Source organism: Papio anubis, chromosome 14 (genome assembly GCF_008728515.1).
Source record: "Papio anubis isolate 15944 chromosome 14, Panubis1.0, whole genome shotgun sequence".
NCBI lineage: Eukaryota > Metazoa > Chordata > Mammalia > Primates > Cercopithecidae > Papio > Papio anubis.
In genome coordinates this window covers 44954019-44970469 of record NC_044989.1, presented here as the reverse complement: position 1 = coordinate 44970469, position 16451 = coordinate 44954019, and the positions used below count along the sequence as shown (strand labels likewise).

Here is a 16451-nt window from a genome sequence, read left to right as displayed (position 1 = left end):
CTGAACTCCATCAGGAAAGTCCTAAGAGATGAAATAAAACACACTACCAATTTTGGTCTGCATCCTGAAAAGACCTACTTTATCTACTTTGTAAAGTTCTTCCCCTCCTGCCCTTTGGCACCCCGCTATATTAAACCCATTGTAAAACCCAGCACAATAAAGCAGTCTCAGGGCTGAGCTTCTGAGGACCAAATGTTAAAAATCCATTTTCTTGGGAGGGGGCTGTACCAGTCATTTCTTTGAAAGGCCGGCAGAATGAATACAGAATCTGAGATTTCCTCTCTGATTTCAAAAGCTGGCATGGCATCTTTGTTGTTTAAAGCAAAGGTGTGTTAATTAATGACATTAGCATTGCTTCCTTTCTTTGGAAGCTCTGTAGTTTAGCTCAATAATAATTTTAGAACAAATAGATTTACATACTGACTACAGATGTTTCCCATAGTTTGATAAAAGTTCTAATTGGTTTCTGATGCTATTAAATAAGACACCTGCTGACTTGAAAAAAACCTTAGGTTACTGGGCCCAAGCTGAAAGTTTCTGTGGCTAAAATAATCTTCTCTTGTCCAATAATCCTGCTCCCCCCACCCTCTAAAAATGCGCTGGGGCTGAGCTGGCATACCTGAGCTTCCTCTTGCTCTGTATTCCCTGACATAAGGAGGAGGAGCACAGTGAAATGATACATTGATACGTGCATGAAATAACTCAGAATAAAGCAGAGTGAATGAAACAACATCCGCTCATCTTCAGGAATATTTTGAAAAACTTGAGACAGTCTCAAGAGCGTGATTAAAATCCTGCATTTTAAAAAAGGAAGCACCTTTTGTGATCTCTTTCTCTTGTGTGAAAGGCCAAGATTGTGATTGGCTGTTTTTCCTTCCTGAATTTTTTTTAAGTCTGTCAGGCAATTAGCTGGGTGGGGCTCGGTAGAGCATACAAGTGTTACTGAACAATATTAGCTACTGTGCTTCTCGTACCTCCTTTCTCCTGTTTGAGCAGCTTGATGAAGCTGCTGCATATTTTCAAAAAATCATATGGCAGAAGTCGAAAAAGAAAATCCGAAATAGATTGTATGTAAGATGCCACAGAAATCAAAACTGCTTTGGCAGTTTAGGAGCTTAAAATTCAAATCAGTAGATTGTCTCCCTCATAATGTAAATGTAAGGCACACCAAAAAAAAAAAAAAAAAAAAAAAAAAATCCAAAGCAAACATATCTTCCACTTTTCCTCTCAGTTTCTAACGGCTGTTAACTGCCCCTGAACAAATCAGCTCGACTGCTAAAGTAGCCACAAATTATGCTTACTTTCTTAAAGTACAGTTCAATTTTCATGAACTCTGTGTACATATTAGCAAAGCATAATCTAATGGAGTTTGAACTGTAATAGCATAGCAGAAAAACAGAGATAGCATGTATAATCCTAAATAAAGTCCTAAATAAAAGGAAATAATGAAGAACTGACAGCTGTTTCCAGTGGGGGATATAGGTAACCCCTCAGCAATTAGAGCAGGCACAATATTACACAGTACATACAATATGAAGTGCATAAAGGTAATAACAAACATGAAGCTGGAAGTTAATATTTGCCAGCAATATCCAAATATAATAAATACCAAATAATTTATTTTACACTGGCAAATTCCAATGGAAATAAAAGAACAAGAATGCTTGGAAATTATGAAACAAATTTTCTTCTTGCCTCGGGAGGTCCACAAAACATAGGCCCCTTTAATGAGAGATGTCTATAAAAATCCATGGAAAGAAAAAAACCCACGGAGTCGTATGCAAGGAATTCATATATTTCTACTTTTTCTTAATTACTTATCATGTATGTGGGGGAGGAAGCTCTCTTTTAATACCCCATGCTGTCTTTCTTTATATCAATTGTTACTCAGCCGGGAAAAAGGAATGAGCACAACAAACCCGTTTTCTATCTGAATAAGGATACTTCTGATGGCCTTTTCATTCCCATCAGTTAACAGAACTTCTTTGACATCTGCAGAAATAGCAACCTGAAAAAAAAAAGGGAGCACAGCAAACAATGAGCAAATATGCTTGTCTGTGTGGAAGTGAAGACAGGAGTGACAAGCCTTCAGTATCATGCTTCCTCACCTATTTCTCTGTAACAATCTTCAATCTTTTTTCATTTTATGTCTGCATTATTTTAATCATTCAATCAAATCAGTCAATACTTTTATCATTCCATTTGCGGGAGCCTCTATCTTGCTATCATTCTGTTCGGTAATTGCATTGTGACAGCGGATGATGGTATTCTGAGAGGCTTTCATTTGTGGGCTTCTGTTTATCTAGTAGAGCCATCATACAAGGCTGTCACTCTGCCTTTCAGCTTGCTTCTGTCTGACTGCCTGATGCCCTTCATATAACTTTGCATTGCAGGCAGATGGCTTTGTGAGGGTAATTTTTTTGTGAGCTTTGACATGCTCGCACATTGGGCTGTAACCTCGACACATTGTATAAGAGCGACAGGTTTGTCAAATGCCAATCAGTGTAACAATATGCTTTTATTTGTAGAGACATAAAAACTTGTCTAATGCACTGTGCTGCTACATAATATCTCCTGAATACATGACTCAGAACCCAGAGAATGGGGAACGACGTTCCTGAATGGCCAATCTAATTCAAAAGAATCTAATTACTGAGCGCTCTGGATCATGTTTGTTGGTGTAATAATGCAGGCAAAACATTAGCAGCTATATCATGGTGCTCCAACTGTGATTCGCCGGGCTATTCCTGTATCTTAGCAAATGGGACTATAATCTGAAAAAAAAAAAAAAATGCTTTCGCTATGGCAAAGAAAGACTGTGCGAGGCCTGGAATGTCACAACAAGCAATATTGACTACACTGAGGTAAAATGTTTCTGCTCATCGAGGCAACCATAAAATCAATATGATCCGAAAGTAAGTCAATCTAGAAGGTCTCTCAAGACCCGGCAGCTTGACCGCAGCTGATGCTGTTGACGGTTCTCTGACCCAGCAGTTGGAGGCCCTGGAACATTTTTCCTTTTGTTCCTCCTTCTGAATGGGATTGGAATGGAGAAAAGACCTACCATGAGCCCAGCCAAGCATGTCATGCCACCCCCTAGCTCACACACAGCAAGGGCCCTGAAAGAGAGAAAAGAAATGGTAGAACCCATACAAATTAGATGAAAATGGTCAGAGAGAGATATATGTTACAAGAACAAATTGCCATCTGCAGTAAGAACGGCGCTACCAGGAAGTTGTAGAGACATGACTAGGCTACCTCATGTCGTTTTGCGTTTTAAAAATAATTATGAAATAGAAAAGTCACAAAGCAGGCAAATCAGTGGGGGTTCCCTCATTAGTGTTCACTGCAACATTACCACCGCTGAGCTGAAAAATCTGAGAAGGTTCCCTTTTTTTCCCTTGTCAATGGCGCTGTCTTTTAGAACTAAACTAGCTAGAGTAGCGAAAGATAATTGTTAGGAAAGGATAACACTGTTAATCCACATTCATTCCTTCAAAAACAGTTAGACAAGTAAATGAAGAATATATGTGAGTGTGTATATACCTATATTATAGACACACACAACACACACAAAATAAATAGATGCACTCCTGAATTTAAAAAAAAAATTCTAAAACAAACTGAAACATTTTGGAAAGCTGAACAATCTCCATAAAGAACAATTACACAAAGAGTATTTAGCAATTAACACTTAAATTACAATTGACCCCAACACAACACAGTGAATAAACAATGCAGGGACATAATATGGTTAAGCCAGCAAACCCAGGCTAAAGTAATGACTGGGCTCTGACTTCACAGCTCAAAAGTAGAGCAGCTCAGAGTTAAAGCTGACAGTCTAGGGGGGCACTCTGCACTTACCTTCCCCTTTGTGCCTAAATATCAGCCCTCAACGTGTGACATTCTCGCCCTGGCCCACTGCTCGCTGATTGGAGCTCCAGTCAAGCTTAAGCACAGCGAGATGAGCAAACGCCAGACTTCCAGGGCAGCTCTGCAGCCCACATTCAAAATTGCCCTGTTCTTATTTATAGGCTTAGACTCTTAGGACTGTTTCCTCTTCCCAGTTTGGGAAGTTTATTACCTCAAGAGGAGAAAAACAGCGAAATTAAAAGGGAGGGAGAGGTGGGAAGAGGGGGAAAGGGAGGAGAAGGAGCCAAGCAAGGACATTAATATTTCAAAACACACTTAATGAGTGTTTGGTTGTTCAAAGCAATTATAGACTGGTTGGTAAATATGGACCCACAGAGCTTAAAAAAATACATATTACTGACCCAATCTTGTAAGTACATACTGTTAAAACACACGCTATGATCACTAGTGACTTATCTGGAATAATAATGGGCTATTCAGGAAGTATATATTGAATGACTTCTATAAAATGATAATTAAAATGAAAAACCTATATTTTCTGGGTCTACCAAACATCTTCAGAATTTTCAAATGATTTTTTTTTTTTCCTGAATTCCATCCATGGGTTTGATCTGTAATGCACACTAACAGTTGAAAACACTTATTTCTGTAGCATGAATCCATAATGCTAATTTATAGTTCACAAATACATATTGTTAGATATATAAAAATACTTTTAAAGCCAGGGGTGGGATGGCATCTTTAAATAATAGCTGTGAGGTATTTATTTATCAGACATTCTGTAGTGACTTCCCTGGCAGAAGTTTAAAGAATGTCTTTGGTTGGTTTTTTTTTTTTTTTTTTTTTTGACCTTCACAATCAGTAAGGATTGATTGGAGCTTCACTTTTGTTTCCCCCAAATCAAAGTGAAATAAAATGCCTTGAGTGGAAATCAAAAGCCTTTGACATACAGCAAAAATCTTGCTGTGCAATATTAGTACCCAAGGCGATTCAGATTTCATTTGAGAAGCAACATGTGTTCACTGTGAACTTTTCCCCCTTTCTTTCTGTTTTCCTTTTTTCTTTTTCTTATTTTTTTCTAACAATTTAATTTGAAGAATGTAATCACGGCAATTTTTAATATGTTGATTCAATATCCGTGATGGGCTAAAAAATATCTTAAGTGCAGCTCTGTACCTGAATATATTACTGTGCTTGAGGCAGTAGTAAGCCAACACCTCTTCGGATGGCCAGATACCTAGAAAACACAAGAGGATAAACCTTTTCATTATAGAAGTTATTCTTTTAAGAAATGGCTTTTAAAAATAATGTTCAGTACAAGCTATTTCAACTTGAATCAAACAACATAGTTATTACAATAATGTCATGAGTGTCTTTTATTGTTGTTATTTTTATAGTGGTGAGATTTATAACTCTTTCCCCCAGGATAATAGAAAAATATCCTAAATAAATTATACTAAATTTTGATCACAAGACAGCCAAAACAGTAACAACCAAAATCACAAATATCAAAAGTTAAATTTTGATGGTACTTCACATAGATCTTCATCTTGTGCACATAAAATTAATTGGTATCAGTTGAAAACTTACTTATATATGCAGCCCATATTAGGCAAAAATAAATGGGACGATCACACACAGGAGCAAATAAAACCACTGAAGTCACTATATTTCTTTGTTTGATTCCATGCTAATATTTTTAAACATGCACAATTCTGTCTTTTTTTTTTTTTTTTTTTTTGAGACAGAGTCTTGCTCTATCATCAGGCTGGAGTGCAATGGCAAGATCTCGGCTCACTGTAACCTCTGCCTCCCGGATTCAAGCAATTCTCCTTCCTCAGCCTCCTGAGTAGCTGAGATTACGGGTGCACGCCACTAGACCCTGCTAATTTTTGTATTTTCAGTAGAGACTGGGTTTCACCATGTTGGTCAGGCTGGTCTCGAACTCCTGACCTCATGATCTGTCCACCTTGACCTCCCAAAGTGCTGGAATTACAGGTGTGAGCTACCACGCCTGGCCACAATTATGTCTTTCTTCAGTTAAATAAAATCAAACTGGAGTATAAGATTAAGAAATTTTAATTTCACCAACTTTGGTACATCTTTAAATTTAGCAATAATTCTACCTGCTAAATTGCATGGATGGACATTTTCTAAAATTAGCATCCATAAATCACTGATTTCAAATACTTAGTCTTCATGAATGGATATGAATTGCTTAAAGAGAAGACAAACGTGCTTGGAAATTATAGTTTCTAGTTGTTATCACAGGATGGTAGGATTATAAGTGTTTTTAATTTTTTTCTTTATGCCTTTTTGTATCTTCCAAAATTTTACAATGAGCATATATTACCCTTATACTTAGAATAAATTGTAACCTTATAAAAATTATGTTTTCCCCCAATTAATCAGACCCAAAGATCAGGCAGAGCACCAGGCATCTTGCACTTCCTGAGGCTGAGAGCACCATGCAGTCCTGGGCACAGGTAGCAAATGTTCTCTGACTCAGCACCAAGCACTCTGCTGATGGGTCTTAATGCAAGATTGAAACATCTAAAAAAGGCTTAATTCTTTCCCCCTAGATGATCCTCCAACTTTGAGGAGTAAGAAATCCAAACATTTCAGAGAAGAGGATGTCAAAGAAATGTTAAGTAAACTCCTAAGAAATTCAGGGGGTAAATATATAAACAGCAAAGAGGTGTCTCCATAGAGCATTTGTTGCGGGAAAGCCCAGTCAGGTGTACACACTACCTCAGCCTCTCTGGCATTTCTGGTAGGAATGACAGCTTGGGGGAGAAACAAGGAAAACCCCCAAGAAGTGTTTGGAGTCATATTTAGAAGGAAAGTCAGAGACGCAGTGGAGTGTGGCAGTTTAGATCACAGATATTTTGGAACCAGACTTATTGGGCTCCAGTGCCAGCTCTGCCATTCCCTTGTGGAGTGACCTTGGACAGGTTACTTAACCTCTCTATCCCTCACGCTCCTCATTTGTAAAATATCACTGCAGTACTGTCAACCTCACAGGATTGGCCTGAGAGTTAGATGAGTAAAATACATGCCTATGTTTAGAATGGTTCCTAACACATAATAACTCAAAGAAAAAGAAAGCTGTTGTTAATGTTATTCTCCAGCAAAGAGGGATGGAAGAGTGGAAGAGAGAATATGTGAATCCAAAATGGTTATCCCAATAACCAGAAAGATGGAAAACCATTTTGACCTGTTCCTATTATTGGAACCCCAAATCCTAATACCTGTCATATCTCCACATAAAAATAACTCTATAAAGACCAAAGTATAAATAAAAGTCTCTGAAGGAAGAGCATAAGACAATGCTCTACACCAAGTGAATATAATCACTACTATAGTGAATTTCTTTATGCGTTTAGCTTGAGGTTTAAAAAGAAATGATAGGGAAAGAGTATCTAACTAAAATTTAAGCCTTGATTAAGTACAAAAATGTAACTTCTAAAATGCAGTCTTTTGTAATAGTTTTATAATTGTCTCAAAAAATTATAGAGGCTGATTTTCAACAAAATTAAATACAAAGAACAAAGTAAAAAAAAATCATGTAAAATTTGACCACTAGGATATAATCACTGTTAACATTTTGGACATCATCTCAAAAGATCTTTCTAGGCAAACAGGTATTTTACACCAGTGGGATCTTTTCATGAAGATATTCAATAACCTGATTTTCCCTCATTCAATATGTGGTAGATAGCTTTACATGAAAATAAAAATATACTTTACCTGCATCATTATTTATAATGATTGCTTAGATATTCTATGTGTGCATCAGAATTCATTTAACCAGTTTTCTCTTGATAGATATTTAAGTTAGTTTCAAAGTTGTTGATATAATGAGATTATTGTGTTGGTGCAAAAGTAATTGTGGGTTTTGCCATTAACATCAACAGTAGAACAATATGACAATACATATTTTCCCAACATATGGTTTTCTCCTTAGGTCAAATACTAGGAAATGGGATATCTGGTCAGAGGTTACATATATTTCACATTTTAATATATCAAACTGACCTCCATAAAATGTGTACCAAGTTACACTCCTAATCAGAGTGTTTGTTTCCTCAAAGTCTTGCCCAGATAGGGTTTTTTTCAACATACTAATTTTTGCTAATCTAAGTTTTTAAAAGTTATCTCAGTGAAAATCAACACCTAAATGAGATACCACTTCACACCCACTAGGATGGCTACAATCTAATAGTCAGATTATAACAAATGTTGGGTTGGTGAGGTTGTGGAGAAATTGGAACCCTCATGTGCTGCTTGTGGGAATGTAAAATTATGTAGCCACTTTGGAAAATAGTCTAGCAGTTCCTTAAAAGGTTAAATGTAGATTATAATATGACCCAGCAATTCCACTGCTACGCAAGAGAAATCAAAATGTGTCCAACAAAAACTTGTACACAAATGCTCATAGCTGCATTGTTCTTAATAGCCCAAAAGTGGAAACAACCCAAATGTCCATCAACTGATGAATGGATAAATCAAATGTGGTACGTCCATACAATGGATTATTATTTGACAATAAAAGAAGAACTGATACATGCTACAACATAGATGGAACTTGAAAACATCATACAGGCAATACCCCATTTTATTGCAGCTTTCTTTATTCTGCTTTGCAGATGCCACATATCTACAGTTTTACAAATTGAAGGTTTGTGGCAGCCCTGCACTGAGCAAGTCCACTGGTGCCATTTTGCCAACAGCATGTGCTCAATTAGTGTCTCTGTGACAGATTTCAGTCATTCTCACAATATCTCAAAATTTTTCATTATTATTATATCTGTTATGGTGATCTGTGATCAATGACCTTTGATGTTACTATGGTAATTGCTTTGGGGCGGCATGAATTGCATCCATATAAGACAGCTAGCAAACTTAATCAATAAATCTTGTGTGTGTTCTGACTGCTCCACCAGTTGGCATTCCCTCATCTCTCTCCCTCTTCCCAGGCCTCCCTATTATTAGGCTAATTAATAAACCTACAATGGTCTCTAAGTGTTCAAGTGAAAGGAATAGTTGCATGTCTCTCACTTTAAATCAAAAGCTAGAAATGATTCCACTTAATGGAGAAGGCATGTTAAAAGCTGAGATAGGCTGAAAGCTAGGCCTCTTGCACTAAACAGACAAGTTGTGAATGTAAAAGAAAAGTTCTTGAAGGAAGTTAAAAGTGTTACTCCAGTGAACACATGAATGATAAGAAGGTGAAACAGCCTTACTGCTGATATGGAGAAAGTTTAAGTGGTCTGGATAGAAGATCAAACCAGCCACAACATTCCCTTAAGCCAAAGCCCAATCCAGGGCAAGGCCCTAATTCTTCAATTCTATGAAGGCTGAAGGTGAGGAATCTGCAGAAGAAAAGTTTGAAGGTAGTGGAGGTTGGTTCAAGATGTTTAAAGAAGCCATTTCTGTAACATAAAAGTGCAAGGCAAAGCAGTAAGTGCTGATGTAGAAGCTGTAGCAAGTTATCCAGAAGATGTAGCTAAGATCACTGATGAAGGTGACTACACTAAACAACAGATTTTCAATGCAGACAAACATTGGAAGCCTTCCATTGGAAGAAGATGCCATCTAGGACCTTGGTAGCTAGAGAGAATTCACTGTCTGGCTTCAAAGATCCAAAGGACAGGCTGACTCTCTTGTTAGGGGCTAGTGTGGCTGGTGACAAAGTTGATGCCAATGCTCATTCACCATTCTGAAAATCATAGCACCCTTAAGAATTATGCTAAATCTAACCAGGCTCAGTGGCAGGTGCCTATTGGGCTACTCAGGAGGGGAAGGAAGGAGGATTGCTTGAGTAAGCCCAGGAGTTCGAGGCTGTAGTGGGCTATGATTGGATATGTGAATAGCCACTGCACTCCACCCTGGACAACATAGTGAGACCCTGTCTCTTAAAAAAAAAAAAAAAGAAGAAGAGAAAAGGAATTATGCTAAATCTACTCTGCTTGTGCTCTATAAATAGAACAATAAAGCCTGGATGATAGTACATCTGTTTATAGCATGGTTTACTGAACATTCTAAGCTCACTGCTAAGACCTACTGCGCAGAAAAAAGCAATTTCCTTCAAAATATTATATACTGCTCACTGACAATGCACCTGGTCACCAAAGGGCTCTGATGGAGATATACAAGGAGATGAATGTTGTTTCCATGCCTGCTAACACAGCATCCATTCTGTAGTCCCTGGATCAAGGAGTAGTTTTGACTTTCAAATCTTTTTATTTCAGAAATACATTTCTTAAGGATATAGCTGCCAACTACAGTGATTCTTCTGATGCATCCAAGCAAAGTCCATTGAAAACCTTCTGGGAAAAAAAAAAAAAAAAGAAAACCTTCTGGAAAGGACTCACTATTCTAGATGCCATTAAGAACATTTGTGAGTCATGGGAGGAGGTCAAAATATCAGTGTTAACAGGAGTTGGAAGAAGTTGATTTCAGCATTCATGGATGATTTTGAGAGGTGGAAATAGCAAGAGAACTAGAATAAGAAATGGAGCCTGAAGACGTGACTGAATTGCTGCAATCTCATGATCAAACCTGAAAGGATGAAGAGTTCCTTCTTATGCATGGGTAAAGAAGGTAGTTTCTTGAGATGGAATCAATTCCTGGTGAAGATGCTGTGAACACTGTCGAAATTACAACAAAGGATTTAGAATATTACATAAACTGAATTGATAAAGCAGTGGCAGGGTTTGAGAGGATTGACTCCAACTTTGAAAGAAGTTCTACTGTGGGTAAAATGCTGTCAAATAGCATCGCATGCTACAGAGAAATCTTCCCTGAAAGGAAGAGTCAACCAATGTGACAAACTGCATTGTTGTCTTATTTTAAGAAATTGCCACAGCCACCCAACCTTCAGCAACCATCACCCTGATCAGTTCGTAGCCATCATCAAGGCGAGACCTCTACCAGCAAAAAGATTACAACTCACAGAAAGCTCAGATGATCATTAGTATTTTTTAGCAATAAAGTATTTTTAGTAAGGTATGTGCATTTTTTTAGACATAATGCTATTGCACACTTATTGCTACAGTATAGTGCAAACATAACTTTTATATGCACCAGGAAAGCAAAGAATTTGTGTGACTTACTTTATTGTGACATTCACTTAATTGCAGTGGTCTGGAACCAAACCCTCAGTATCTCCAAGGTATGCCTGTACCGAGTGAAAGAAACCAGTTACAAAGGACCACATGTTGTATGTTTTTATTTATATGAAATATTCAGAATAGGTATATTCATAAAGATGGCGTGTAGCATGGTAACTGCCTAGGTTAATGATGGTTAGGTGTAAATGGAGCATGACTGCCAATGGGTATAAGGTTTCTTTTGGAGGTGACAAAAATGTTCTAAAATTGTGGTGACAGTTGCACAACTCTGTGAATACACTAAATACCACTGGATGAATTGTATGGTATGTGAATTATATCTCAATAAAGCAGCTACTTTTTTTCTTTTTTTTTTTTTTTTTTTGAGACGGAGTCTCCCTCTGTCGCCCAGGCTGGAGTGCAGTGGCACGATCTCGGCTCACTGCAAGCTCTGCCTCCCGGGTTCACGCCATTCTCCTGCCTCAGCCTCCCAAGTAGCTGGGACTACAGGCGCCTGCCGCCACGCCCGGCTAATTTTTTGTATTTTTAGTAGAGATGGGTTTCACCATGTTAGCCAGGATGGTCTCGATCTCCTGACCTCATGATCTGCCCACCTCAGCCTCCCAAAGTGCTGGGATTACAAGCGTGAGCCACCGCGCCCGGCTAAGCTGCTACTTTTTAAAGTTTTCTCATTCTTGTTTGTGGGAATAAAATGGCCTTTCTAAAACATTTTCTTTTCAAATTAGTTATACAGACACATGGTTTAAAGAGCCATTGGGATCTGTTAGAATGGTTAAGACAAACAGTACCTAGCCCCTTTCCCCAGTATTTCTGCTTCCACAGAAACTATTACTTTCAACTTTTTTAGCTAACTCTTCTGGTAATTGTGTCTATATTTCCACATAATATGTTTGTATTGTAGCTTCTTGATTTTTCAGTTTCAGGCAATATCTATTGAATACCCACTGTGCAAAATTAGCATTTTTTTGCTTTTATCTCTATTCCTCTTCCCACATCACACATGTGTGCCCCTTATCTACCCCACATCACCTGCTTAATATTATATTTTAATATTACAATAATAGTTATAATGTTAAAATTTTGGTAAGATCACTCCCCAGTTGATTTTATTATGACTATGAAATATGAGCTATGTAGTAAACTATGATTGTTTTTTTCTTTCATGCACAAATTTTTGTTTTCTCTGGAGTTTATAAAGGTCTTTCCCCCTCTCATTTGCTAAGATTTGTATGCAACCTCAAACAAAACCTCAAATGCGTCCATTTCTCCTCTCGATACATTCATTCACAATGGGTGTTCTATCAACTTTATGAGGAAGTATCTCCTGGTATCTTCTGACCTGCCTTAGTTTGGACTGAATGCCCTTTATGCTTGGTACACAGCTGACAGCCTAATCTTCACTACCATCCCAAGCTCCTTTTGCCTTTCTCCTGGGTTCCATCTCTTGTTTCCTCTACCCATTGTCTTCCTCTTTCTTGGTTCATTCCCTCATTTTAGTGTAACACATCCTCCAGTAGTTTCTTGAAAAAGGGGGTATGAGAGGTGAATGTTTAAGAACTTGCATGATTCAGTGGGTAATTTCAATCCAGAAACTCCATGTTCTTCAGTCCTTGGGAAGTTTCTTACGAAGTATCATCGATTATTTTCTTATCTCCATATTTTCCTGTTCTGTTCTTCTAGAACTGTTATTATTTGGGTGTTGAATCTCCCGAACGCATCCTTTTATTTAAAAAAATCTTTTCTTTCTTGCTTTGCATCTCTTATTGTTTTCTACTTTCTTGGAAATGTCCTCAAGTTTATCTTCCAACCTTTTTATTGTTCTTCTAATTTATGCTATTGTTATTGATGGTCATTCTTTGAATATTTCTTTTATATAGCATCCTATTCCTGTTTCAGAAATGCAATGTCTTAATTATTTGAAAATATTAATTATAGTTTCTTTTAAGTTTTCTCATCTTTATAAAGTGTATTTTCTTCGTTGTTTTTTTCTGTTTCTTGTTTTTGGTATCTGTCACATTAAAAGCTTTCCTCAGGTATCTGGTAATTCTGGAAGTAAAGAAGGCTGAGTGTAGGTGAGTGGGGTGAGGGTGTGGGGCTCAGCATTCAGTCTGCATATGTTCCCTTAGTCACTCCACCTGGCTTTTCATATTCTCTGCTTTCAACTGTGCCGGGTGTCTCCCAACCCCCAAACCCCCAGTTTAACCCTCTCCAAAGAATAAACCTCCAGTTTTCTGTCAGAGGGGGAGTAGTTGCCCAGTGGCCTGAAATGGGGATATAACTGCTTCTTAAACAACTCTCAATCAATTCTCCTTAGTTTCATCCCCTTCAACTCCTTCTTTTAGAAGTACAGTTGCCCCTCAGTATTTGTGGGGGATTAGTTCCAGGACTCCCCCACTCCATACCAAAATCTGCAGATACTCAAGTCCCTTATATAACATGATGTAGTATTTGCATGCACATCCAATGTAAGTGCTATGTAAATATTTGCTATAACTTTTTTTTTTTTTAATTTTGGCCGGGCGCAGTGGCTCACGCTTGTAATCCCAGCACTTTGAGAGGTTGAGGCGGGCAGATCACTCAAGGTCAGAAGTTCAAGACCACCCTGGCCAACACAGTGAAACCCCATTTCTACTAAAAACACAAAAATTAGACAGGTGCGGTGGCTCATGCCTGTAATTCCAGTTACTCGGGAGGCTGAGACAGGAAAATCGCTTGAACCTGGGAGGTGGAGGTTGCAGTGAGCCGAGATCGTGCCACTCCACTCCAGCCTGGGTGACAGAGAAAGATCCTGTCTCAAAAAATAAAATAAAATAAAAACTTTTGTGTTACTTTTAGTATTCTTTTTTTTTTTTTTTCCAGAATATTATGGATCTCAGGTTGGCTGAATCCTCAGATGCGGAACCCATGGATATGAAGAAACGGCTACATCTGATTCCACCAATTTTTGAGCCTTTCAAGGCTTCAGAAGTTTAAATTGGGTTGATTCACAGCTTTTCCAACTGCTGGCTTTCTCATATCTGCTAAGTCAATGACTTCTCATGCATTTGCCTTCCAGCTTCTGAAATTTTATTGCTATTGCGTGTTGCCCCTTAAAACGGCCATTCTGTCATTCATGTGGGTTTATGCCTTAAAAACATCCCTATATAGAGGTTTAGTGAGGGTTCTTAAAGGAATGCATTGATCAGTCTCCAAGTTTACCTGAAACCCAGAAATGTATGGTCCTTTGAATATAGCTTTGTAGGACAGTTCTGGAATCCAAGACATATTCTTATCTCTTCCAGAGTACATTTTAGCATCAACGCTTTAAGCTCAGAGTGGTGGGATTTCATTACTCATTCTGGAAGAACAGTGAGTAGGGGGACTTCCTAGACTAGAGAGAAATTCATTGGAAAGGTGGTGAGAATAATTTTTAGAAGAAGGACGTACAAGATGAGAACACTAATGGTGAGATCCCAAGGTTCTTATGTTCCCTTAATAATATTATAGTACTATGGTTATTAACTGGGTGATGAAATAATCTGTACACTAGACCCCCATACATGCAGTTTTTCTATATAACAAACCTGCAATGGACCCCTGCACTTAAAAGTTTAAAAAATGGATTATAATGCTTTATCTGAAAATTATAGCACTTCTGCTACATTGTTGACATCACTCAATGAAGCGTTGCAGAATGCCCAAAGTGGCATTTATAGTAGCTAAAGTGTTAATCTAAAAAAAGCATCCCCAAACTTTTAAATTAATAGTTTATTCTAGAAAAGTATTCTGTAAATACATGCTATAAAAGTTGTTAAGAAGCATATCATTTCCTATTCTTTAGTGCTTTCTGTATAAATCAAATGAGTTTATTTCATAGGAGGAAAGGCCTCCTTCATCTTTTGGGCCTTCATAAAAGCACTGGCTAGGTAAGAGTTCTGTCTGGAAACGGAAGAGTACTACACTGTACTTGCATATCTATGGTCATTTTGTTTCATCACATTTTCTTTTGAACAAAGGCTTGCTTCCCTGCAGATGCTTCTGTCAGAACTGGGCCTGTTGAACTCATCAGACTCCAGAAAGCCTATAGCCAGTCAACACGAAAACAGGAAAAGTTAGCTGTCTGTGTAGCAAGAGTAAGGTGGAAAACTGGCAATGTGATCTACTTAATGTATGCAACCACTTTGTTGTTTTTATTGTTAGTGAAGTAGCAAGTTTAGAATTATTTTATTTTATTTTTGGAGACAGAATCTCACTCTGTCACCCAGGCTGGAGTAGAGTGGCGCCGTCATGGCTCACTGCAGCCTCGACTTCCTAGGCTCAGGTGATTCTCTCCTGAGTAGCTGGGACTACAGGTGTGCATCACCACACCCAGCTAATTTTTCTATATTTGGTAGAGATAGGGTTTCACTATGTTACTCAGGCTGGTCTCGAACTCCTGGGCTCAAGTGATCCTCCTGCCTCAGCCTCACAAAGTGCTGGGACTATGGCATGAGCCACCGCACCTGGCCTAGAATTATTTTAAATGTCAAGTTTCATAGTTAATGTGGAAACAAAACACAACTATGATTAATCTGAAGACTGAGCAAATCCTAAAATTCAGTAACCTGAGGATCCAGCTAAGCATGGGGCCTTCTAGATCAGTTCCATTTGTGAGCTTTTCACTTCTCCTAGCTTGTCCTGGAGGGCAGTCCTAAGGCTTTGATCAACAGCATCCTACAAGTAGCACCGCTGGCTCCCTTCTCCCCACGAACTGCTTGTACTTGTTGCATGATGACAACACACCCAGCTCTCACAGCAGACATACGGCTTTTCTGTGATCAGCTGATGCCCATCGAAGCAGCACCTTTCTCTAGCTCCCTCAAAGTAAGTGATCAAGCCTATCACACAGAAGTCAGGAAAAAAAAAAAAGGCCTCTCTCAAATCTGAGACTCAAGTGGAGAGGCCAACACACACTTAGCTAAGCCATCAAACCTCCTGGAAGAAGAAATGCACTGGTAGATGTTACTAAAAAGAAAAGCTGCTCATGTTGGAATGAGTATGGAAGCTTCCTGGGCTTGTTTCAGTGTTTGTACCCTGTCTCTTCTTTCAATCCAACTCATATTTGTCACTGATGTGTCAACCCAGTGCAGAAATACACAAGAGGACTACAGAACGCTCCACAAATATTTATTTGGCATCTACAGTGTTTCTGACCTTTGGATTAACAGGGATGGAGATAGCGTGGTCACTGCGGCTTCAGTCTAGTTTGAGACCCAGAGGGGGGAAGAGCCCAATAGAGAAGGAAGAGGAGGACAGAGTGGAAGAAGTGGTCCATAGAAGAGGAGCTCCATGAAACAAAGTTTTATGAAGAGGGATTAATTTTGTAGGAATGGAAATAAGGTCAGTGGAGCTCTAGAATAAATGAGAAAGGAAGAGAGTAATACAAGATAAGACCGGAGGAGGGGTGGTTAGGGGCCAGACCCC

The 16451-nt window shown here is 38.5% G+C and overlaps 1 protein-coding gene across 4 annotated transcripts in view; it reads right to left on the bottom strand.

Annotated features, from left to right (window-relative positions):
* CAMKMT (calmodulin-lysine N-methyltransferase) overlaps positions 1 to 16451 on the bottom strand; it is a 423620-nt gene that overhangs the window by 61421 nt on the left and 345748 nt on the right. For 3 of the 4 annotated variants that reach the window (XM_021924800.2, XM_021924801.2, XM_021924802.2), the window contains exons 4-6: positions 5050 to 5110; positions 3065 to 3119; positions 1945 to 2008 (exon numbers count right to left, since the gene is read on the bottom strand). In XM_021924800.2, coding sequence (XP_021780492.1) covers positions 1945 to 2008; positions 3065 to 3119; positions 5050 to 5110 — 180 coding nt within the window. The remainder of the gene's footprint in view (positions 1 to 1944; positions 2009 to 3064; positions 3120 to 5049; positions 5111 to 16451) is intronic. The other variant, XM_017947480.3, reaches the window with a different exon arrangement.